At 40.8% G+C, this 24,543-nt stretch overlaps 1 protein-coding gene across 2 annotated transcripts in view; it reads right to left on the bottom strand.

Annotated features, from left to right (window-relative positions):
- psme4a (proteasome activator subunit 4a) overlaps positions 1 to 24,543 on the bottom strand; it is a 30,627-nt gene that overhangs the window by 1,816 nt on the left and 4,268 nt on the right. The window contains exons 4-47 of one of the 2 annotated variants that reach the window (XM_042501665.2): positions 24,166 to 24,222; positions 22,600 to 22,644; positions 21,390 to 21,539; positions 19,652 to 19,715; positions 19,491 to 19,565; positions 18,990 to 19,112; positions 18,798 to 18,890; positions 16,663 to 16,928; positions 16,312 to 16,498; positions 16,111 to 16,200; positions 15,944 to 16,008; positions 14,879 to 15,029; positions 14,675 to 14,773; positions 14,505 to 14,574; positions 14,330 to 14,397; positions 14,014 to 14,229; positions 13,062 to 13,219; positions 12,841 to 12,936; positions 12,410 to 12,465; positions 12,232 to 12,288; positions 12,061 to 12,116; positions 11,033 to 11,131; positions 10,587 to 10,649; positions 10,410 to 10,505; positions 9,551 to 9,682; positions 9,252 to 9,461; positions 7,855 to 7,991; positions 7,524 to 7,577; positions 7,310 to 7,439; positions 7,103 to 7,184; positions 6,856 to 7,009; positions 6,670 to 6,739; positions 6,466 to 6,591; positions 6,221 to 6,373; positions 5,944 to 6,048; positions 5,112 to 5,203; positions 4,899 to 5,030; positions 4,573 to 4,781; positions 4,357 to 4,442; positions 3,829 to 3,957; positions 3,118 to 3,273; positions 541 to 703; positions 322 to 455; positions 1 to 141 (exon numbers count right to left, since the gene is read on the bottom strand). In XM_042501665.2, the coding sequence (XP_042357599.1) occupies positions 7 to 141; positions 322 to 455; positions 541 to 703; positions 3,118 to 3,273; positions 3,829 to 3,957; positions 4,357 to 4,442; positions 4,573 to 4,781; positions 4,899 to 5,030; positions 5,112 to 5,203; positions 5,944 to 6,048; positions 6,221 to 6,373; positions 6,466 to 6,591; positions 6,670 to 6,739; positions 6,856 to 7,009; positions 7,103 to 7,184; positions 7,310 to 7,439; positions 7,524 to 7,577; positions 7,855 to 7,991; positions 9,252 to 9,461; positions 9,551 to 9,682; positions 10,410 to 10,505; positions 10,587 to 10,649; positions 11,033 to 11,131; positions 12,061 to 12,116; positions 12,232 to 12,288; positions 12,410 to 12,465; positions 12,841 to 12,936; positions 13,062 to 13,219; positions 14,014 to 14,229; positions 14,330 to 14,397; positions 14,505 to 14,574; positions 14,675 to 14,773; positions 14,879 to 15,029; positions 15,944 to 16,008; positions 16,111 to 16,200; positions 16,312 to 16,498; positions 16,663 to 16,928; positions 18,798 to 18,890; positions 18,990 to 19,112; positions 19,491 to 19,565; positions 19,652 to 19,715; positions 21,390 to 21,539; positions 22,600 to 22,644; positions 24,166 to 24,222 (5,089 nt within the window). In that variant the 3' untranslated portion in view covers positions 1 to 6. The remainder of the gene's footprint in view (positions 142 to 321; positions 456 to 540; positions 704 to 3,117; positions 3,274 to 3,828; positions 3,958 to 4,356; positions 4,443 to 4,572; positions 4,782 to 4,898; positions 5,031 to 5,111; positions 5,204 to 5,943; positions 6,049 to 6,220; positions 6,374 to 6,465; positions 6,592 to 6,669; positions 6,740 to 6,855; positions 7,010 to 7,102; positions 7,185 to 7,309; positions 7,440 to 7,523; positions 7,578 to 7,854; positions 7,992 to 9,251; positions 9,462 to 9,550; positions 9,683 to 10,409; positions 10,506 to 10,586; positions 10,650 to 11,032; positions 11,132 to 12,060; positions 12,117 to 12,231; positions 12,289 to 12,409; positions 12,466 to 12,840; positions 12,937 to 13,061; positions 13,220 to 14,013; positions 14,230 to 14,329; positions 14,398 to 14,504; positions 14,575 to 14,674; positions 14,774 to 14,878; positions 15,030 to 15,943; positions 16,009 to 16,110; positions 16,201 to 16,311; positions 16,499 to 16,662; positions 16,929 to 18,797; positions 18,891 to 18,989; positions 19,113 to 19,490; positions 19,566 to 19,651; positions 19,716 to 21,389; positions 21,540 to 22,599; positions 22,645 to 24,165; positions 24,223 to 24,543) is intronic. The other variant, XM_088086380.1, reaches the window with a different exon arrangement.

Here is a 24,543-nt window from a genome sequence, read left to right as displayed (position 1 = left end):
CAGGTTTTAGGCATAGTAACAGGGGGAGACCAGCAAATCAGTGAGGACCAGCAGCTGGTCGTCCGTGAACTGCTGCTTATGTTGTTGCCAGTTGTCATGGTGAGTCCGCCGGAAGTTTGACAGAGTTTTCTTCACAGTCATCTGGATGGACACAAACACAAATGATTGATATTTTTTTCATTTCTTATTCAGTGAATGCACACACACACACACACACACACACACACATCAGCAAATAAACAATAAAAACTAGGGCAATTGGGGAGATTTGGTTGGAAAATAATCCCGCTGCAACAGTATCAGGTAATAAAGACCACATACCTCAATGGGTTGTGTGTCATTGAGGTGAGCACTCAGGTCCATCAACAGTTGGGGCATCCAGGTGGGCACATCATATGGGCTGGAGAGAATACAAGCGCTCAACCCGAGAACACCTGCATGGCGCCGCACCAGGTCTACAATAATACAACAGGATCCCATTTAAATGAAAGACAACATCACACTGAGTGTGTCATCACATTTTTTAGACAAGTTTCTTACCAGCGGAGGGTATAGTGTCCACTATGGAGCCCAGGTCCCTCTTCCTCTTTTTAGGCAAGCAAGTCTTGCAGAGAGCCTCAAAATGTGCCTGCATGGGGCCGTCCATGGACAGGAAATTGCACTGAAGGAAGCCGCTGAGTGTAGTGGCAGCCATCTCTCTCACCTAGGAAACAAAAGGTAGAAAGAGGAGAAGGGAAAGTTGAATTTCAAAGTGCATTTAGTCACTATTAATTACAACACAAAGTGTAATGGTGTGACTGAGTACATATATTAAATAGCAGATTATTCTGGAACTTGCTGGGCAGTAATTAACATAAAAAATGTCCTAACAGGAACAAGGAAGTGATTGACAAGCTCAAGTAGACATTACTCACATAGTCTGTAAATTGGATACTTCATAGACCACTTTTTGTCATGTTAATTCCATAAACTGTAGAATTTAAAGTGCTGGAAAGAGAACCAGGTCATGGCTGAGTCATCCAAAGACAGTGGAGCTTGGGTCCTCCGTGTGTGAATCATTCAATCACAAGTGGTCTCTAAGTTCATCCAGTCTGGAGTACGTTCCTGGACACCACCATCACTGTCACCGATGACGTCAATGGATTCACTGAATGTTTGGTGGATTTGTAAAACCACAGAAGCAACTGCGGTAAAAACTACGTTTAAATCATTTCTAGAAAGCAAAAGCTCTAGGCGCTGCTCTATCTTGTTTAAACGATGTTTGCAACAGGTGCCGCAGTAATAAGGACAGGAGAATCATTAAAGATCCCAACCACCTGGATAGTGGTCTTTTCTGTTGAGGACCAGATATACTGGGCCAGCACTGAGAGGCTCAGGAGGAGTTTCTACCCTCAGGCCACAATGACCCCTCACCCATTCCCAATAATACACATTATGGGTCCTTTTCATTTAAACTAGGGCTGTCAAACGATTCATTTTTAAAAATGAGTTTAATTGCAGAATTTCTAGTTTATTGCGTTTTATCAAATTGTTTTAATCGCATGTTTCCAATTCCATTATTTTTGCTTTGAAGAACAGTTATGGTGTCCATATTGACAGGGTAAAGCAATTCTTACCAGACTGTCTTGATTAGGAATCAGATGACAGCAAAAATGTACATAAGACTAGTATAAAGTGAGCATGTCTGTAAAGGGGAGACTCATGGGTACCCACAGAACCCATTTTCATTCACATAATTTGAGCTCAGAGGTCAAGGGACCCCTGTGAAATGGCCATGCCATTTTTCCATTGCCAAAATTTAGGCGAATTTTGGTGTATTATTTAGCCCCCTCCCTGAGGAGCTAGCGTGACAAGACTTTTAGGTCTTCCAGTTCAACATGATACCAGGATCCTCATTCTAGCTGTAAAACTCAGCCCCCCCACCCCCCCACCCCCCAAAAAAACATTATGTACCTTCATCACATTATGATCAATGCCAAAGCATAAACAAGATTACATTTCACTGTAACTGTCCTGTATTTGATTACATGTCAGAAATTGATTGATATATTTTGGCCATCACAGCATAGTCCTACTAATGTAGCATTCCTGTTTGGTCTTTCAGCTGCCCATACCCACACAAGCCCCAGCGCCATTCTGACAACCTCTACGCTGCACTATATAAGATGCACCATAGCAACAATGTCATTAGACAGGGTGTTCCACTAGTGTGTACACTGGCCAGCTGGATGGAAATAGCAGCCAGCTGGGGACTGGGGGAAGATATGTGTGTGGAGATGCGTCTTCATACTGTTGTTAAAATGGTCTGTTGCACATCTCATGTCTCTTTTCAAAGGGAAAGGGAAACTTTTAAATGTTTTTTTGCTGATCTTTGAGCAGCATTCTCCAGAGGAAAGGCTTTTAAGGTTACGGCTTTCCTCTTAGGTACATTTTTTTTCCAGCTTTGAATCAACTATCACATTTCTCTCTGTTTAAATTGAGGTAGATTCCTGATGAGCTAAGCTTGGAGCTTTGTGCAACACTGGTTCCTAAACACATTTTTTTTTTTTTTTACACGCAGTGACCCCTCTCTTTATGATATTACTAAAAAACCTGTGTCAGCTCATCAAAATCTGTCAACATATGTATTTGTCTAACATAGGCGATCCTGTAGAAATAAGAGCAATTAAAGTGTAATTTAAAGAAGACGTATAAAATCAGGCTTAGATTAGTTTAAGAGGGTAAATAAAAATGGCTTCTTCCATCCATCCCCCACTCCTCCTTTGTCTCTACTCCATCCCTCTCCCTCTCATCCTCCTTCAATCTGAACGTTATCTCCATAGCAACAGATTACTGCAGCCGGTGGTTTCCATAGCAACAGCAAGAGGACTGGGGCTGAAAGCAGAGAGCCGGGAAGAGAGTGCTGAATCACTACAGTGAAGCTGAAAGACAGTGAGACTGCCCGCTTGCATAAACAAGCATGGATTGGCCGATAGCTTGACGATTATTATATAATCAGAATGCCGTATGTTTGTTCATCTTCAAACCTTCTTCGAGTGGGGGTTATGCCTGACTGACTACATGTTTCACCTTTACATTTTTCATTATTTTAATGTTAAACAGCTGTGAATCTTTTACCTCCAGCTGCTCATCCTCAAGCAGACGAATCACCAGCGCCCGCACATCATTCACAGCTTTCTGGTCACTCATGAAGGTGAACAGGTTGTAGAAAACCATGATCTGGAGGTATGTGAGCACCGTGTAGCGAGCGTGCCAGGAGCTGCTGCCAGCAATCTGCAACACACAATAAACCCACATCAGTAAGACACTCTGATTTTGTTTCACAAGAGAAACTGATCATGCCCTGGATTTTGTAATCAAGCTCCTCTTTACTTTGAAAATGTATACCAAATATCAAATGCAATTAAATTAGACTTTGTGAGCATGAAAAAGTCAATCTCTGCATGTGTTATATAAATTCACAGCTTCCTAATGTTCAGTTTCTAGTTGTTAGTGAATAGACTTTGGGTATTATGTAAGTATTTGTCTTTTTTTATGGTTTAGATGTTGCTGTTGCCGGCTGAGCATCTGAAAAATTGCCAGAAAATCCTCCAGAATACTGCCACAGTTACCTTTTTTCAGCTTCTCTCATTTATTGTCATTTATAGAGTGAATGTTCAGCAGGGACTCAAAAATCTCATTCACTTGCAATTCCGTTTAAACCTTTCATCTTTTTGCTTGGTAACCTTATAGGTTATAAGATGTGAGGGACTGTAAAAAAAAAAAAGTCCAGTCACATGTGTTGCAGGTGAAAAGTGGAATAACAGCTGCAGCTGCCAGATGACTCACCTCCTGCAGGGCACTGAGGACCATGGGGATCTGTTCTGAGTAAAGGAGTCCCTGGGACATCAGAGACAGACATGTCTTTGCGTCCCGCTTCAGCTCATCGTAACTGTCATCATTCTCAACTGGAGCGATCTGGAGCAGAGGACAGGGATAGGTTAACGGGAAGGCGGGAGTCATTTTTAGTCCCTGTTTGGTATAAACAGGGGCTTAACATGAAACGTGTAATATATGGTATATAATACAAATCTTTTATGACCTTCAATGATTTCATAAATTTCTTTTTACTGAGTTGTTAAAATGGCATTACATTTGGTCAAGAGCACACGATGACTTGTTTAGAGGTCAAAACTCAAACTTTAGGACTCCAGACTTGACTCAGGACTTAAGTTCATAGACTTGAGACTTTGTCTCATCTCTGCTACAGATTAAGTAGCATTATTTGTCTATGGTATACATTAAGCGCCATATTTTTAAGTTAGCAGTGATGACGCTATCTGATTGAACCTATGACTTAATGCGTGAGTGAGTCACCTTGAAGAGCAGGGGGAGCAACCTTAGCTGTTCTGGGACAGCAGTAGAGAAGGAGCGACCAGCACTCGCAATCAGCCACTTCAGCACTGCAAACATATAAAGACAGGAGGTTTTTTTTCCGCTTAAAGTTATCTCCTAATTGTTTAAATCATTCCTAGAATAACTGGCGTTCATTGTGACAGCGTGCGGATTAATGGTGACAGATCCTGGACCCACCTGTTTTGAGTAACTTGATGGCTTGTGTTCTCTCATCCTGCTCTCCCACCTCATTCTCCTCAGTCACGTGGTTCTGGATCTCCTCATCGCCCTCCGTTAGAGGCTTCAGCTGCAACAGAATTCGCTCTGTGAAGTCCGCGATGCGTGGGGAGGTGGTTGGCTGAGTGTATGGCAAGCTGACATCAATCATGAAGATGTACGTGAGCACACTGAAAGGAAAACAGATCAGAGAGGATAAGATGAGAAGCAAAAAAACCAAAGTTTTAAAAAATAAACAATGACAAAAGGTACATTCACATTATCTAGGGGTGTAAATGGGACCTCACCTGCCAATGCGTTCCCGTACATTCTTGTAGACCTGTGTGAGTTTGGGTTCCAGGTATTGTAGCAACCTGTGGAGGAGCTCTGAAACACGCCACTCCTGCTGAGCGAGGCCTCCCTGCAGCACGTAGAGGCGACTGGGAAAGAAAAAGAAACACAATCATCACAGTTTGTTGGTCACATGAACATCTGCTTCAGGCGGCAGCCTTTCTACTCACCAAGCGTCGACAAAGGAGCCTCCCTCTCCGTTGACTGGAGACTCCATTAGCATCTCAAAGAGCCAGTAGAGCTTGCGTGGGTCTCTACTCTCCTGTATGAGACAAAAACAACAAATAAGAGAGGAAGGATGAGTGACTTAAAATTCCATAATTTATATTTCAAATGTGCAATCGTTTTTTTTTAAGGTGCAATAATTATTTATACACTGTCTTAACTGCAATAATTGGTGATAAAATTTCAATTATAGCAATCCTTTGCGCATTAAATGTGCAATATTTTTTCAGCTCTTGAATGTAGGCTACATTTAACATGTACACATATTGTATATATTCTTATTGTTCTTACTTATGTACATATGTATCTGTTGTATATTGTTGTACGCATATTTTATATTTCTAACTTTACATACAGGTTATATACATTGTGTTGGAGCATAAGGCACACAGTTTTACATTTTTACAAACTTAACACACTCAGCACATAATTTAGATTTATTATTCATAAACTAGTGGTAGTTGTTTCTTATTATTACTGTATTTCTGTTTTAGATTTTTACACACTTTACAAACTCATACATATTCTTAGTTTTTAAATATTCACATACTACTAACTAACTGTTTTAATCATTACTGTATTGCTATTTTATATTTTTGCATACTTTATGCTGGTAGTTATTGCCGCTTTCTATAATTCTCTACACTTGGCTTCAGAACGACTGTAACAAACCACAATCCCCCTCTCCAAGGGATCAATAAAAGATTTTTGATTCTGACACAAGTTTAAAAAACAAAAGGTTGAAGATATGATGGAGATAACCAAGCAAAAGCTTACACAGGCTGTCGCGATGCAGGTGCCCCAGTCTGCGTACGTTTCTATTGTGATGTTGGACAAGGCGGTGCGGAGCAGAGGACACAAAACCTCCCACAGGGTCTCAACCTGTAAAAGAGCACAAGCGTATGCACTTACTTACTGTAAGGACACTCACAAAACGTTGAAAAAACATCACCAGAAGGCAGGACATGATAACATTTTCTGTAGTATTTTCATGGCATTTATACTTGATAGAAATTCAGGTGAGTTTTCCTATGTGAAAGAGTCAGTTCTGTACCTTTGAGTAGCTCCAGTGCTTGCAGCCTCTGATCAGTCCAGAGATGATCTCTGCAACACAACGCTGCTTGCTCTCGTGGGAGTCGGCCACCATGCGCTCCATGTGTGGCCGCAGCAGGGGAAGAAAGGCATCGCTGAAGTTGCGGAACAATCCCTGAAGAGAGCAAGAGAAAGTAACAGATTAATTTCTTTACTGGTTGGCTTCACTTGCTTTCTGCATTTAACACAACTGTCAGGGAATCTCACCTTGAACAAACAGAACCTGCGAGGGCTGAACTTGTCCTTTCCCTTACGGTCCTCGAGAGAGAGGAACTCGATGAACTGGTTGATGAATACTGGGTCTGAGAAGTGGTCAAAGATGATCTGTTCCCGCTGTTTGGAATAGATGCATTTCATTAATGAATGCCTTTCATGTTTTTTCCTAGGGAGTGTGTATGATTGTGCACAAACCTCTGTCATTTCCTCTCTGGTCAGGGTCTGTTTGGGTTGCTCCTCCTCTGGTGCATACATCATCAGTTTTCTGGAGAATAATAATTGAGGCGATGGTGAATAAAAACAAGGTTGAAAGACTGATAACTATTTAAGTAACTCAGCTAAAGACAGTTACGTAAACGAAATACGACATAAAATGAGAACCTTGGCCAGCAGTAGTATCCCCAGTGGGTCTTTTCCACAAACACGCAGCGATCCCAGTCCTGCTGTGTGCGTGGCAGGCTGCTGCTGTTATACTGCAGCCACTGGTTGTCAAGACGGTCTCCTGCTACAATATCACTTAGCTCCTTCACTCCACCTACCAAAGATGAAGAGTTTTGAGATGAGTTACAGAAACTTTAAATAATTCACACAGACAAACACCAGACAATCAAAACCTTATGATGCTTACAGAGCTCAGAGGGGCTGACAGGGACTTTCTTATGCAGCCTCTTTATTTGTTTCATTATCCCTGCAACGGCTGATATTGCCACCTAATGGACAAAGTAAGACGTTAAAAAAAATATATATATATTCACAGGAATGCAATCATATGCTGCAGAGATCTGATCCCCACCCCCACTACTGCTGCGTGTCTCATAATTTGTGCGTGTCACACCTTGCGGACATAGAGGGAGTCATGGTTGAGGCTTTTCACAAAGAACGTAACAGCAGGTGGTGGGAGTTGGTGGTCATCCCTCAGCAGCAGTGATAGGAAGCCAATTGCGATGTGTTCGAACTTCCAAGGCCTGGAACATCAAACAAAGTAGCCGTTACAGCCTAATAAATAAATATAAGTGGGAATTGTTGACAAAAATATTAAATTGACCTACATGTTCCTGTTGTTGAGGCAGTCCAGCAGATCACCAATAAGCTGTTTGTACTTCCTACAAAAAAAAACAGTATCAGTATTTGCACTTGTTATGTAACTAAAGCTATCTTGTTCAAATTCAGGTTGCAGAGTAAGCACGTTATCTGAACAGATGGGTTGTTTCAATACTTTGAAGTTTCTAAGTGTTTTATTTTGCAGGAGCAAAAGGGCATGATGAGAACTGGAGACTCCAAGTGAAGCCAATTTATATCAAAGTAGTTAAGATGCTGAACTCAAGTGAAGGTCTCTGGTTTGGTTGAGGGTTCTTTGTTTGGTTTCTGATGTGAACTTACTCAACAGACTCAGAGTTCTTGAGCTCCTGCCTCCTCAAACCTTCTGCTATTTCTTCCTCTGGAGGAACAGGCTCCTTGGGAACAGGGTTTCCTGTGATCATGAGTTGTCTGGCCACAGCACTGCACTCGGCAGGGATCTTACGGGAAGAAAAAGATAAAACATATAGTATCAGACATAATTCATCCAAACGTGTGGGAGGGAACTGAACATAAAGCCATCCCCAATCAGAGGGTGTAATATGTTCAACTCAGACAGTGAGCAGACACGAGGGGGAGCTGATAAAGTATTGGCTCTTCCTTTTATAGCTATGCTGAAGAAGAGCAATATAATGAGAAAAAGTTGTGTTTTACTATTTTGTGACTAGTTTTCTGGTAGAGAGTTACCAAAATGTGTGAATCACTTGAATCATTTGTTGAATAACTCGAAAGGGGCTTTGCAACCTTTGACATGAGAGAAGGGTTAGGTTGTCCGGTCGTGAAGATAACAAGTCCGTGGGGTGTCACAGTTTCTTGTGATAGGCTTGTTGGAAACTGGCTTTGACTTGATTTGTTTTAAGAAGGGGACAAGGTGGCTGAGAGGAGTCATAAACACCTCTCTTAATGACCTTGTTGTTTTAGCAGCTTTGCTATAACTAGGCTGGTGGGGACGGGAATTAATAAACTGACTCTATGCAGCCCCTGATGTTTGAAGCCTATATCTATATTCCTAGTATCAGCTGTAATATATACATTTATTTAAGACAAGAGAGACTGACCAGAGAGCGTCTCAAGGACCGTTTTTTTTTTATGAGCAACAGAGCAAGTGTGAGGTTTGTAAGGTCAATGTCTAAAACTTTCCCACAGTACTGAAAAGAAAATTCAAGTAGCTTCAATCAGCTTCTCTTAAGTGGATTCGAGGGCAAATATAACAGCAAAGAGGAATACAGTGTTATTTTGATGCTAAAGTAACAATATCAGTATGACCCATCTATATTGATAAGCTAATAATAAAATAATAATTTTGTGTGGAATTAGCTCGTATTGTCTGATATCAGGGAGAATTGTTAACTTGGGCAGATTAAAAAGTCTAAACTCAGCAATTATTTGTCTTCTACGTTACATTTTTAAAATGGATTTTTGATAGAGTTCAATTGGCCCCCTTTATTGAGCCTCCATATCATATTTTTTATTGTTTTCGTGGCCTAATATTTTGCTATTAATACAATTTCATTACATATTTTCAGTCTCCAAAAAAGGAATCATACAATACTGTGATACAGATTTTGCAGTCACTCACAGCGAACCTGAAAATTCAAGGTATCTATATTTGAGTAAATGACCTTCTACAATTATAGGTAAGCAGATATCACAGTTGCTTTTCTTATTCTGTGGTCTATGTGTGAAAGTGTTCTTCTTACAGAGAAGTCGACGCCGATGGTCTCATACTGGCGATGGACTTTGTCTGCAAGGTCATCAAAGAGTCGCACAATGGAGGGCTTCTCCAGAGACATGGCTGAACTGAGGCCAGAGCGGACGATGGCGGGCCATGTCAGAGCAATGCACTCCCAGTCGTGCAAATTGGCCAGGCACACTCCACTGTGATTCCCAAGAAGACAGTACAAGGCACCCTGGAGACATACACAGAATATTAATGAGAAAATATAAATACTTGAGGATGATATACAAGCCACAGATGTTCCAGAGAGGACTGTCATACTTTGAACTGCTGCTGTGTGATGCTGCCGTTGTCCGGGTTGAGAAACTGAAGGACATGGGGGATCAGATCTCTGCAGCAGAAATTGTAGGTTCCCAGTGCAGTGTACAACACATTTTGAGCTCTGCTGCGTACCTGCAAGGTCATAACAAATCTCAGTTATGGTACTGTTTACTTCACGTGTATTAAGAACACACATGTATTTACACATTTCTGATAGGTGAATTGTATCGACTAATCTGCCATTCAAAACAAAACAAAATTAAACAAAACAGGAACCTGACTGAAATGTTTTAATATGATGTAGATCACTGTTTCTCAAATGGGGGTATGTGTACCCCTGGGGGAATGCAGAGGTACTCCAGGGGGTATGTGAGATTTATAAAAAATGTGTTTTAAAAAATAACAGTCATTTCATAAACTGAATTTTATACTCAATGTTCAATTTCAATATCCTTAAGAAAAACGCTGACTCTGCCCAAACCAGGATAGTCAAGGATGCCAAGACACAAACAATGGAGTCGAGTTTAAAGCATGCTGAAAACCCAGAGAGACAAGTGATAAAGAAGGCGAAACCAGAACCGACAAAATACTGTCCGTATGCAGAAGATTATGTTTTAACGGCGTTTACGTCCATGAGTTGAACCCCCCAAATTTGAAAGTGTTTTCCAGTTACAATGTTGTTTAATAAATCAAACAGAGCACTGTGTTATACCTATTTTTTTTCTACCAAAAAAGTTTTGCTTTGGTCAAGGGGTACTTGGCTGAAAAAAACATTTCAAAGGGAGTAGATTACAGAAAAAAAGTTTAAGAAGCACTGATGTAGATAATGCATGGTTGCAGAGTGTCCTGTGGGACTCACTTGACTGTAGGTGCTTGTGGAAAGCCTCAACAGATCTCTCATCAGCTCCTGGTGAATGCTCCTGTACTGACAACCTTCCACTGTCAGCTTTCGTAGCTAATAAAACAAAAGACTCAAAGTTATAAATGGTAAAATGCAATGATACACATCAGGGGGATTTCTCTTTTAAGGACTTACCTCATGCTGGAGCATGACTCTGTCTATCAGCAGAGCCCTGATGTGCTGCTTTCTGCCGTGAAGCTGCAAGTACAACGGCAAGGCATTACACACTATGAATTTCCAACTGCCAGTTTTAATGATGGGATGTGATATTAGTATAAGGGGTTTAACGATTCTCCAAATCCTTGGTTCGTTTCATACCTAATTTTTCAGTAGGGGTGGCGAGCGAATAAGAAAAACAGGGAAAAATACTTCTGGGTTTATGAATTGAATTCTGTGGACGTCTGTGGATGTCTTGTGTTGCGGTTGGTTGGTCTTAGAACTGTTACACCCCTAATCAATATCACTAATGCATCTAATGTATACTATTTGGGAGAGACTGTGTGGTTTTAACCCTTCCCAGGATAACAACAGAACAAAGGTTACAGAGGTACAAGAAAATGTACTGTAATGTAATTTCTTACTCTGTTTTCCATTGATTTCTTCACAAGGTTGAAGCTCTTCCAGCGGGAGTCAAACTCATGTTTGTGGGAACCTTTGAAGTGCAACAGGTCGCTGATAATCTGAAAGGTATCGCAGACAAAGATATTGATTAGTGTTGGGCGACTGGATCAATGCATTAGCTACTGCCAACTGTCTGTGTAGACTCTGAGCGATTCAAGACGGCAAATGTGATTCAAATAAATTCAGTGATGACCTACACCTACACAATGTCCCACGCAGCGTGTAATAACTTACACGCACTGCTCCACTGTGGCTTTCCAAAAGGTAGCATGCGAGAGTATGATTTGTCTGAAGGATCTGTATATATAAACATTAGTTTTGTAGACATGAGCCAAACTTATCAGCCTGCCATGCTTGCAGAGGGTGGCAAAATGCAACAGGCCAGATTAGCTCTACAGACTGAACCCTGATATTGGCATATGGTTCAACGGGTCGACCAATATTGGTTTTCCAGGTCCGGCCCGATACCAATTATTAGTGATTGATGAGACCCTTAACTGATATTTGGAACCGATGTGCATTTATAATAATAATGAAAATGTTTAAATTGAAATTTAGAATTTGGAATATAACAAACAAAATGCCTTTAGCAAATGTTTAATCAAAACTGAAACTTTCAACATCATATATAGATGTTTCCAGCAACTTTTTTCAAAAATTAGGTTAAGTGAAAATTTAAATTAAAAAAAATGAATGAATAAAAATTGCTCCTTGAGGTTTTACTAAGTAAAAGTTCCTCCCATGCAGACACTTTCTTTGCATGGATTGTAGATTGCATTCCCTGGTGTTGGTTAAGTGTAATACGCACACTTTTTCATTCATTAATTTTATCAGCGAACATTAAAATAAAACAACGATAGAGTTAATAGGCAAAATGCCAAATAATGGCCGTGATAACTGGCCAGGCCGATAACCTGGCGACTCCTTTCATTCACCACAAACAAATAAGAGTATACAGGCCATCATCATCATCATCATCACTGCGTACCTTGATGATGGAGAAAAGAGACTTGGTGTCATCTTCAGAGTGCTCCAGGATATAATCTGTTGGAAGAAGTGAAGGAACTCAGATGGCAGGACAGTAACCTACAGTATGTTGTTAAGATCACTGTGACTAAGGCTTGGTTAGAAATGTGTCTGAGTATAAGTGAACACTTACGCAGCAACTGTCTCATTACTCGACAGATAGCGTCTCTGTAGTTCTCTCTGGATTCATCTACAGGTTGAGATAATATTACAGTGTCAGATTATACTCTAATAAACCCGGATAAGTTACACAAATTGTGTGTAAAACCTTTTTTTTTTAAATCATCAACCAGTTCTTGAAAGGTACTTACCGTACTCCACTCCAGTGTAGAGGCTGGTCTCATCTAGATTCACCATACTAAGGACCCTGGTAGAAAAAGCAAGTTGGAAGCCAAGTCAACAAAATGCAACCACACGATTCTAAATATATGAGTAACTTAAACATTCAATGGGGATTTCTCTTTTTTTCAGTATCTAAAGATGAATTTCCGATAAGCCATTGATCCATGTAGTGTCATGGAATATGGGCCATCATGAGGGCATTTAAGTGCTTTTACTGAGTCTACTTTCTAATCAATAATAACATCAACAAATTCCTTTGTCCCTCTTTCTGGGAGAAAACAGCACATGCGCTAACTGTTTCCCTAAAGGAGACTAACAAACTGACATTTGACCACCAATAATGACTTCTTGGGGTTTTTGTGGTCAGAAGAGATTTTAGTAATTGAATGGAACTACTCACAGTTCAGGGATGGGCTCTCCTTTCAGTGGAGGCATCAGACTACCAGCCCCTAGGAGGCAGTGCTGAATAATTGTCAGGCTCTGTAGGACGTCGTCTCTGAAAAACATAAAATAAACAGGAATCACTATACAGTGTATACAAGCGTCACAGAGTCAAACAAAATTTTAAAAAAAAGACTGAATCCGGTCCACTAATACAGGTGAAGACTTGTTCCTCCATACCTGGTCATTTCTTGCTCTCCCTGTGCAAATCTCTGAAGGCGCTGGAGTTCGGGCTGGAGGATCAGGTCCAGTAAGTAGAATGCAAAGGAGGTCTCCTCAACACTGGGCACGTGCCACCGGATATCCAAATTCCACAGGTCCCCTGGCCGACCCCAGTCCTGCATGGGACAAAGATAATGAGCAAAGCTCATCTTTTTTTTTTCCACAGTAACTAGTGAGGTTAAAATGTCAGGCTACATTAATACTACCTAATAAAAGAGAACCATTTTTCTTTTTTGTGGTACAACTCAAATATTCATTATAAATATTTTCAGATCACTTGTGGTAAGCAAATAGGACCAGCGACTTTGGTAACCACAAGTGAGTGAGTCTGGGCGATATGGAGAAAATCAAATATCCCAATATTTGATTACCTCAATATCAATATTGCGACTATTGGCACTTTCCCAAAATATTAACACAATGAGATTTCTGGTAAATAATTATAGGTAATATGGATAAAATGTCGAAGTGGGTAAAGGCAAATAATAGAGGAGCTATAGCAGTCTGGTAAATTCCAAAAATTGCACCAATACTGTAATAGAGGCTTTAAAACTAGGGGAAAAAATTGTGATATCCAAAATCCAAGACAATATCTTGTCTCATATTACATTATCAATATACTACTGCTATATTACCCAGCACTATAAGTGAGACACCTTGTTTTTCTTGCTGTGAAGGAGACAGTAATCCAGCAAAGTGATCCACTATCCATGCCTCCACCAAGGAAGCAACTTAATGGGATCAAATTACAGGTTGTCTTCACTAACTAACTATCTAAAGAGAGGACTGGACAATTAATCAAATCAGGTCATGGTGAGTGCCAAAGAGAGTTGTACGGCTTTTCGGGTTAAAGGACAAATGTCTGTGACTGTGTAAGCCTCTGAAATGTAAATCCAATCAATAATCATACCTTGATGGGTAAGTAGTCACTGATTGGTTGGTGGAAGCCACCTGGCACACTGCAGTACTCTGTGGGGTAGGTGAGGGCTGAGGAGCGGAGGATGTGGTGAAGCAGGTTGCAAGCTAGTGTGTAGCCCTGCTTACACTTGAGGTGGAGCGTCAACTGCAAAATCTGGACCAAGTTAGAGCGATACGGCAGGACCTTGTCACCATCCACCCGGGTCACCTGAGGTGCACATGGCAAAGAGGAGAAAATATAGTGAAGTACAGAAATAGATATATATAGGAGCTGTTGGTAAATCCGGGAACTGAGTGGTCTAAATCACCTCAGACAGTAGCTGGAGATTCCACAACAACTCTTTGTCAAGCTCCTCCTCATTCAACACTTCCTCATCTGTTTAAAAAAAGTGTGTATCAGGCATATGACAAAGACTCATCAAAGTCACAAATTTGAAAACCTTCGCTTATAGAAATGCTTATTCCTGGTTGGTGAGCACTTACTGACAGCGATTTGATTTATGGCATTGCAGCAGTGTGGCACAAACAACTTGAGTGACTCTGCAGGGTGACACTGAAAACAAAAGCAAAGGGAGGATGAAGAAAGTAAGCTAATAAGCTACAGAAGTTTATGCTTTGGGCCTGTGTGAAGAGTCTGAGTGGACAAGACTCACTTTGGAAGCAGCTCTGCACATGTCAGCCACCATTCTTCCAGACACACGAGTCTCAAAGATGTTTGTGGTTGCAAAGTTGAACACCTTTTCCAGAGCCACCTGTTAAAACAATGTGACAAATGTGTTCAAATTTATTGCTACACAATAAATGGGAGAATGACAAAAAATGGAATGAGTTATATGAAGTGTGTAAAAAGTCTTAACCTTGAAGATGTCCAAGGAGCACTGTGTGAGGATGGTGCTGAAGGTGGAGGACAGGCCGAGCTCCACCAGACTCTCTAAATGAGTCATTTTCTCTGTTTCTGTTTCCTCGCGAGTTTGTTCCAAAGTGCTGCTGTCTATCAGGGCAAAGCATCTGTGCAAATAAGAAAAAAAAAAAAGATTCAGCGGAAAAACTGTTGGTCATAAATGTAACATGTACTTATAAATGTGTCAACAATTGATACATATTATGTACATTTTTGTATTCCCATCAACCACTCTATCATACACCTGAAACACCTCTTAATAGGTTGAAACCACAATTTGAAAGCCACTGGTCATATCCATGTCTGTTAATATTAGAAATGTAAATCACAGATGTCATAACAATGCAATTTTATACAGATTCTTTGAAATACGAAATTATATTTACAGATATCACAAAGTCTGCCACAACAGGATGTCAGTTGGATTCAATTCAGTGGCCTGCAATCGATATAAGACAATATCAGTAAATATGCTCACTGTCTGTTTCTTGGGCTGTTTACCATCATCTGTCAGGCACTAGGCTGCAAGTATAGTTTAAATCTTTAGGAAGGAAGTGAGCTTAGACTGAAATGGTGACACAGATAAAAGGCGTATCTTTAAGATGGAGTCATGTTTCACTTTGCATCTATTACACTGAATTGTTATTTATTCAATCTATATATCTAAAACCTGATTTGAAAGCCAAAACTTTGATTTTACCCTGTGACAGATATGACACTCCTCCTTGAAAAACTATTGGTGTATTTGAGTCATATTCATGTGTAATCCTATTAAGTTTTACACAGTAGTACTTTTTATGGCTTATTCTTCTTATTCTGACAATGTTTTAAGGAGCATTTTTCCAATTTGTCGTTCAGCTAAACTCAGTTTTATCTATTGCATTTTTGACCAGTACCTTATTGAAGATATTGTTAATAAGTTGACTTAGAGAATGTTTCCTATATTAACACCTTTCCTGAAGCAACTGCTGCTGATGAATGACTTGTCTTTCTAATGTTTTTTTATCACAACTCCACATACCTGTCCATGAACTGAAGCACAAAGTCTTCAAACTCAGCTGAGGCCGAGCACATCTCTCTTTCCACCTGAAAGTCATACAGAAAACATGAAATAGCTATAACCAAGCATCATTTGACACCTTGCATTAATTTACTGATAAGGCAAGGAAAACAATAATAACCGGTCACCTCTGTCAAGTCAGTTCTTTCATGAAGGGCAGACGAACAGTCCACCAAAGGCACAAGAGTCACGAACGTAGCAATAAATTGGAATGTGATCTGTGGGAAAAGTAATAATGTTTGTGTCAGATTTAAGAAGTTTAACCAAAACAAAATCATCAGAAATACAGTCTAATGTGAGAAGTAGACGTGAATAACACTGGTCCTCACCATGCACTTGCTAAAGTCGTTTGGGTCGACGCCTGGCAGAGCCCTCATGAGCAGGGGCAGCATGTGAGTGGGCCCCTCAGGAAAGCGCTGTCCACCTGACACTAGGCTCCGTGCCACACCAATCATGCAGCTCAGAGTGGCGGTCAGCTGGTGGGGCTCTATTAGAGTCTCCAGAGCAGGGTATGTTCTGTGGTAGAGACAGAGAACAATCAGCCCTTTGTGTCCGTTTCAAAATGTGGCCTTGTCTCTTATCTGAAGCGGAAAAAACTAGCAACAGTGCTCCAGATTTTAAGAAGCAGAACATGGATCAAATGTTTATCCCTGAGATTCTCTAGTTCAGTACAGACTTACTTCTCCAGCACGGGGGGAATGACTAGCTCGGGCCTCATTAGAGCTAGGTTTTGCAGAGCTTGGGCTGCATCAAGACTGCCCGTCTTGCTGAACATGGCAAGCAGAACCGGCTGCATCATACTCTCCACAAATTCTGTGATATCCTCCTCTGTGAGCTTGTGACTGTCTGGTATCGGCGTCAGCCACGTGGGCTTTCTGTAGCGCTCTCGATGCAGCCGCCGTACCACGCTGGCTGGGAGACGTTGGAGCAGCTTCATGAGCTTCATCTGAGCATGAGGACAGAAAGACAGACACATGACAAAGGGGTGACACACAGGTGGACACTGTGCCTCTGTGTAGTCTGGACAAATGGAGAACTTCAGGGTGTATCGAGCACCTGGAGATAGTTGTCTTTACCTGGTTAAATTTAGGGGATATCTATCTATCTATATGTACATACACATACATACACACACCTCTATCTACTTGTCTTATATGTGTGTGCAAATTACAGAATCACTTTAGCACAGTGAAATCACTTGAGTTTAATGAAAGTAACCCAATTTCTCTGAGAAAGGAAGAACACTCATTTTTTTTAAGAGTAACATTTAAGTTACAATTTCAACTTTTCCTCCTGTGGGCGCCAAAGCTGAGGCTTTGATAAGTCTTGACCGACATATCATGACCTGACCTCAGTAGGACTTTACTCTTGTTGATTGCAAAACACTGTTTACATGCAATAAAGCCACCGCTCAGCGGCTGACCCTCTCACGTGTATCCAAGCAGCAGCCTAGATTACACACAAACTCATCCCCCCTGCCAAAAATAAAGGTTTATGTATGAGGACAGTCTGCTGCTTGTGGTGCTTCAGATCTAGTTGAGGGGGATCCTCAAAACAGAAAGGCATTTGGCCACACTGCCAGTGACCTTTAATAGCATTGCAGCCATCTTGCTCACATGTCCTCTTGTTACATCTGACGTTGATACATTCAGGAAGCTTCCTAGAAAAAGGATGACGAGTGACTGCGCACTCGGTCACTGTGAGGTGCTGCTGCCGAGTGCCGTGGTATGGTATGCAGTGTTAACACGTTGATAGAATTATAGTTGGAACAAGATGAGTGATGTATCTAAACTCCCCCGGAGCAGTCGAACCACCATGACTCATGTTTCCTATAGATTTCAGCTGTTTATGACAATTCTCACTCTGCAGGATTTTTTCTCTGTGCCCTGCTCATTAGTTTGAAGATGGTGGGCCTTAGCTGGTAAGATGATGTCATCTATTTCCATGCACCAATCAAAGTTGAGCTACATTTGAATCAAAATGTAATGACAGTTGAGGGGTTGTTTGCCTATGTTGCTGCTGCTGTCGATAAAATCTCATCGGTCCACACCCACACAGTTGTGATGACGCAGAGAAGCCCAGTTATTTCTTCACAAAAGACTGTTAGTTGCTTCAAACTGTAACTTTGATTGTTGCTTATTAAGTCATGAGTATTTAATTCTACAGAGAAATAACTTAGATGTGAAACCACATTTCTAGGGGCTATATTTCTCAACTATTTTTGTACTATTTGTATTAAAGGTTAACATATATTGGCTCTTTAAAGGCTGATATAATAGCGAAAGTTTGGAACAGGGAAAAAAGCCAATAGCTGATTCACTGGCTGATATCTGGGCTTTATTTAAAACAGGAAGTGGTAGCATTCACTTAGTCACGTACTTGCAGACTGTGGCTGCTGTTACTGTCCAGGCAAAACTTCATGTAAGTACACAGTCACAGAGCAGAAGGGAACTGATTTCTCTGGTGCTGTACCCACTGATCAGTTCCTTTTCGCTCCATTTAACACAACTCTCCCCTCTTCAGCTCCGGTCGGTGATGTCAGTTACACGCCCCCATAAGAGGCGGAGTCTGCACAACCATCAGCATGTTCTTCCAAAAACTATTTATCAGCCCAACCAATAAATCAGTCAACCTCTAATTTATATACAAAAGAAAAGTAGACATCTTACCCACTGATCCTATTAGTTCACTAAAAAAATCAGTTATATTGAACTGCTGCTCCACAACACAGAATTTATCATGAACTGTGTATTGAGGCCGTCCCTATCCTTTCTTCTTCTCCGCAGACATTAAAAAAGAGTCAGAAGTCACTCACCAACCAGCGGCCATGGTTTGATGGGTGGAAGAACGATGTAATACTGTTGAAAAGGCCACTGAGCTGTGCTTGAGCTTGCTTACTTGGTCCTCCCTGAAATAGACACAGTAGGGGTCAATATAACGATAACCTTTACACTTACTGTGCCTGCAATTATTTACCAAACATATAATTCATGAACAATGTACTAACCAGGAGAGATGAGACCCAAAGCACCACATGGCTGATGTCGTAGGCATTGGTGATATATCGAGGTACCATCATCTGACTGGTCCCGACAGGGAGATTCAAACTCCTCAAAATTCTTGTGAAAATCTAAAATGTGAAAAACAAAAACGATCAGGATCCAATATTCCATGTCTGAATGTTTGAAAGTACTTGTTTTTTTTTTTTAAGTCCATGATGTTTGATTGTGACAGTGGATGTTTATCAGTAACAGTTACTAAATGGATCAAAACATTCACCGTGTTGCAACACAAACATGATGCAAGTCACTTCTCATCAGTGACCAAGAGCAAGGGCAACAAGGAAACGTGATAGTTTGTTTCTCTGACAAGCAGCAATGGCTATGAAATACACACTGTGAGTCCAAGTCATAAAGGTCAGGTCACACACGAGAGCATGTGCCACAAAATTCAAAACAAACAAGTATTAAACTATAAAGTGTGTTGTGGGGGAGAAAAAAACACAAACCTTTGGGATGTATGGGTCCCAATCAATGTAGCCAATGTTGTCATTGGCCAAACGAGCAAAGAGATTGATCAGATGCTGCAAACACGGGGGAAAACATGTTACACTGGGTTGACAGATAAATTACTGTACTTTCAGGTATCATTTTAAAAAAAGTCACTCACCACTTCCCAGCTTGGAAGATTTTGCACAGACAACCATAAGGTGATCAACTCGTCAAACCACAACCTGTCAGACAAACAACTGGTCACAAAAGCAGAAGACAACCCTAACAAAGTACTACCTTGTGTCATTTTCACAGACAGGTGGAAAAAGGAAGTTTTAATAAAAATAAGGTTTGTTGTGCTAGCATTAAAGGGAAAAAAGTTCCCTAACACAAATGCATGACTAACCTAAAGGAACAGTCTGTAAGATTTCTGGACTGCAGATCACAACCAGCTGAAACTTCTCTAGAATACGATTCCTTCAGTGTTCGTTATTCCAGGAGGTATTTACCAGGAACCGAATCATCTGCAGAGGTCTCTTTCACTCCAAAACAAACAGACCCGGTGATTTAAACCAGTAAAAACAAAAAAGAAATCAATGGTTTTTTGACGCTCTCCCCGCAGAGGCGCTGTGAACTCCAGAGGCTAAGGTAAGGATCAAATGGTCCTTTCTAAGGCCAGTGTTGGGTTTCTTCGTTTGGTTCGTCAGAGATCGCCACGGTGCCCTACCATGTTTCTACAGTAACCCAGAATGGACACACCAAACACTGGCTCTAGACAGGGACATTCACCTTTTCACATCGGTCATAGTAGTGAGTAGTAAGACCCTTCACGACAAGCCAAACAGCATCAGAAAAACAGCCTACAAGTGAAACAGCCTTATTCAGTGTTTTTGCCCGAATAAATCACCAGGTCTGTGGATAGTTTGGCTCACAGTAAAAAACTCCTGAAAATTACATTGAAGAACTCTTGCTAGAAGAAGTTTTAGCTTGTTGCAATCTGCGGACCTCAACGCTAGACACAACCAAATCCACCTAAATTTGAAACACTCAAAGGAAATTCGTAGTACTATAATACACCTTTACAAGAAACTGATTAGCAAATTATGTACTCATATAACAAAAAGTCATCAAAGTTAGCACTCTCCCTGACTCCAGAAACCCCTGCATTTTTAGGATTTCTTTCCATGTAACAGCGCACAGTTTTGGCACAGCGTTCCTGCAGCAAGCTGCTGTTAATCCCGAAGGGGCTCTACTGGGTTTAGATCTGAAAAGTACACTGAAGTAACTGTCATGATCTTGGAAAATAAATTGCTTTGTTCTCCACATGGAATTGTATTTCTAAGAAGGATAAACAGTGGCCATGATACGACGTGTCTGGTTAGCACTCTACAACATTGTTAAGGCATTACGTAGGCTGTGACATTTAAGGGATGCTCCGCCAGTATTAAGAGACCAGAGCAATCACTCACCACATCTCTACACCATGGTGTGAAGATGTAGGAGGAATGAAAAAACAGACAATATGGTAATGAATACAAAAATGTGTTTTATTCATTTTTAAATACCGAGACTCAGTCATAGGAATCAATGTGGGTTTCATATTTTCACATAGGAAACTGGAACTGGATGTTGGTTCTCTTTTATAGCCGTTTTTGAATGTCTCACTATGTGAAACTCCCTCACATATTCACAGAAGCACATTTTTCATTACGCCAGCTACGAGCTGCTGGCAGTCATGACGTCTGAGTCGTGACCCCCTGCCTTTATAAACGCCCGATTCACTGCTCCTCATTCATTCATCTCTGAAGCCAAGCTATTTTTTACCAGATCTCAAGGCTAACTAGCTGAACTGCCCTCAGACTGGAGGGATATCTTGGATCTCAACCACATGCAGGAGAGGATGAGAAGTTTCTTACTTGAACCCCTTGTGGTGCAGCTCTGGAGGCAGAGTCGTGGGTAGAAAGAGCTCAAAGTAGCTGATTGCTCTTTGCATGGTGACATCAAAGGGACAGAGGAGTGGTCTCCACTCATCCAGCATCTCCTGAGTAGCAGACTCTGAAAAGTATCTTTATGAACACAAAGAAAATAACAATTAGATTTTTATTTTTTGTTAAATTAAGCCAAGGAAAGGTGATGACAAGAATGTTATTAATATCATTCACCAGCTTGTGAATGGGTATATATGGAGACTTGAGACATCCCAAAAAGAAGAGCAGCTTAGAGAGCGCTGCAAAGTTGCACAAGCCTCTTAGGCTCTTTACAAATCACATCCTCACACACCTGAACACACACATGAGATGCTGGAGATAGACAAACAAACTTAACTGTCATACAAGAACCTACTATACATTCATAGAAAAGTAAAAAGACCTTATGTTATAGTTTCAAAGCAAAAGATCACAACTCGTATGCTCACATTAGAGACAGGAGACTGAAATACACATGAACCAGCAGCTACTGAAATTTCAGTGCTGAAGTGCAGTGTTCCCCAAATGGGAGATTACAAGTCATACACCTGGCACATTTTTAGCTGTCAGGGTAAATCTCGTGGTTCCACTGGGATCACAGTCCTACAGGGGGGATTTTTACGGTCCATAGCGTGCTTGTGTAAATGCTGCAGGTTATTTCGAGTCACATAGCCTCCTCAGCGATTCTTCATCCACTGGAGGGCTTGGAAAAAAAAAACTGTCACTTCCCACACAAGGCCACTTCCCTTTGCCTGACCACTGATCCACAGCGTCTCAGCAGCTGACCACAAATCACTCTCCCTTTGCATAGTGGCAGGAAACCCTCACACAAGACAGAATTAGATGAGGTAATAGGATTATCTGCCTAAGTGTAAACTGAGAGACGAGTCCTAAGGGCTAACCATAGACATCTGCGCGTGCACAACCAGGGTAAAAACAATCAGGGACCTGCTGGTGACAGCAAAGCTTTGGAATGATGAAGCAATTCAGCAAAGTCTTTGTTTTTAAAAATCAACTTAAGTTACTTTAAGACTTTTCAAGGCCTCTAATTAGAAGAAACTATATTCCCCGTACCTTATTATTACTCCCAGGAAACGTAAATTCAAAAAGAACAAATATTCATAGACACGTACAGGATAAAAGATTAAGATGTACTTACGGTCTGCAGCTTTTCACAAGTGTTTTCAGCACACTTTCCACGGAGCTGTAATAAACAAAATGACAGAGGAACATCAAGGCATGCCCAAAAAAACACACTGACAGACTGATGTTAAACAATCTTCACACCAATGCAACTTGACTTTGATTGCATGCACACAGAAACTTGTTTACACGCCAGCCTGATTGGTGTACAGTGAACGACAGAATCTTAGGATCTAGTGTGTGTAGGGAGGAAATCGTGATAGAACATCATTAACGGACTGTTATCACTTCACTGAAAATAGACGCACTAATTGTTGCCAATAGTGGTTCACCTTCCTGTCTGGACTCGTGTTAATATACACATATATATGTTAATTGTGTCACTAACTGTTCATTCATAGCATGTCACGTTGAACTCCATCACCACAACTTAGAGCTGGTTTTAGATTTACAACTAATAATAAAATGTCTTAAACATGACATGTTCCTGGAATGATTATCTTCACATATAGACTGCAAACGCAGGACTGTGTAGTCACATAACAGTGTTGAAAGCTCGGGACCGATATAACCACAGCTTTTGAGCTCCCCACCCACAATCCCACCGACCTGCTTGCATGCAAGCTCAAGCCATGCCTTGTTGGAAATGCCCTGCCAATCCCACTCAACAACTGGTCACTTATCTCCACATCCTTCAAGTCTCTTTGTATCTGACATACTCCATATTTATACCTCTAAAAACAGCAGAATTATAAGTGACACTTAACTCTGCAACCAAACTACAACTATCTAAATGCATGGGTCAAGCCCTAAAGTGTAGCACTGTAAGCCCACAGCACACAGGCCTCAAACCAGGGTTAAACTCATGCACTGTGAATCCGAAAACTACAAGAACTAGTCAAACCCAGTGTCGCTGAGTGTCCCATTACAAAGTGCTCAGTCACTTAAGCAGGAGGGACCCCAGACAACACTATGTGACCTTTGTATCTGAACCCTCACGTTCACCCTAACACATTCCAGGAAGGGACGAAACGTGACAAGAGCTTTCACTCCTCCATGATTTCTAAAAATGCTGTGTAGTAGTGCAGGTATGGCTAACTTCAAAGCTAAGTAACTAAGTAAGTAACTGCAAAAACCTCAGATATTTATTTGTTGACAAATCACAAATACCAATGCCAATGCTGATCTTATGAATAATAAATACTACATATGATAAAAATCATACACTTTAGTTTCTAATATGCTTGTCATCATTTTGTTACAACAGTATATTACTGCCACATAATCCAAAATAGATAGAAAGAAACTACACAGTCTATTATCACTCTCTCATGGTTGATATGGGGAATAGGAGAAGGGTGGGAAAAAAAAAAAATCTTGTTAGCTGCAGTGCGACAGTCTCCAGTATGAGTGAAATGTTAACATTGCTTAAGTCTTGATTTTTACTCCTTCACCAGCTGCATATGGGGTGTCCAGTTTTTGTTTTCACATGCAATGTATAAAAAAAAAACAAAAACAAAAACATAAAAGTGCCTCAAAGGATGAATTCAAAGTAAAACACAAAAAGAAGTATTGTCCTTACCACCTCTGAACCAATTTTAGCATTACGAGTTTAGAGGATGAACGCGGCCGTGGAGAACTGAATGTGAAAAGAGACAAAGGCATAAAGAACACATTCAGGACACAAAAAAGTGCCAATCACTACAAAATATGAACATACTATGCATCAGCTTACAATTTATGTGATCAGAGTATCGTGCTTTTTATGCATTAGTATAGTTTTGAAAAGAGGCGAGCTGGCAATCGGCCAAAGCAGCTTGCTTTCATCAGCTGTAACAAAAAGTGTGATAGCAAGGCGTTTATGTGACAACCATACAATGTTCCCATAGCACCATAAAAGAGCACCTCGCACTGCTTGCTACTTCATAGGGAATTTCTAAGGGTGAGGCATGAGGTAACC

Source organism: Plectropomus leopardus, chromosome 13, assembly GCF_026936395.1.
Source record: "Plectropomus leopardus strain MGB_pleo_1.0 chromosome 13, ASM2693639v1, whole genome shotgun sequence".
Taxonomy (NCBI): domain Eukaryota; kingdom Metazoa; phylum Chordata; class Actinopteri; order Perciformes; family Serranidae; genus Plectropomus; species Plectropomus leopardus.
Note: the sequence above shows the minus strand (reverse complement) of the source record. Positions and strands in the feature narration are given on the sequence as shown.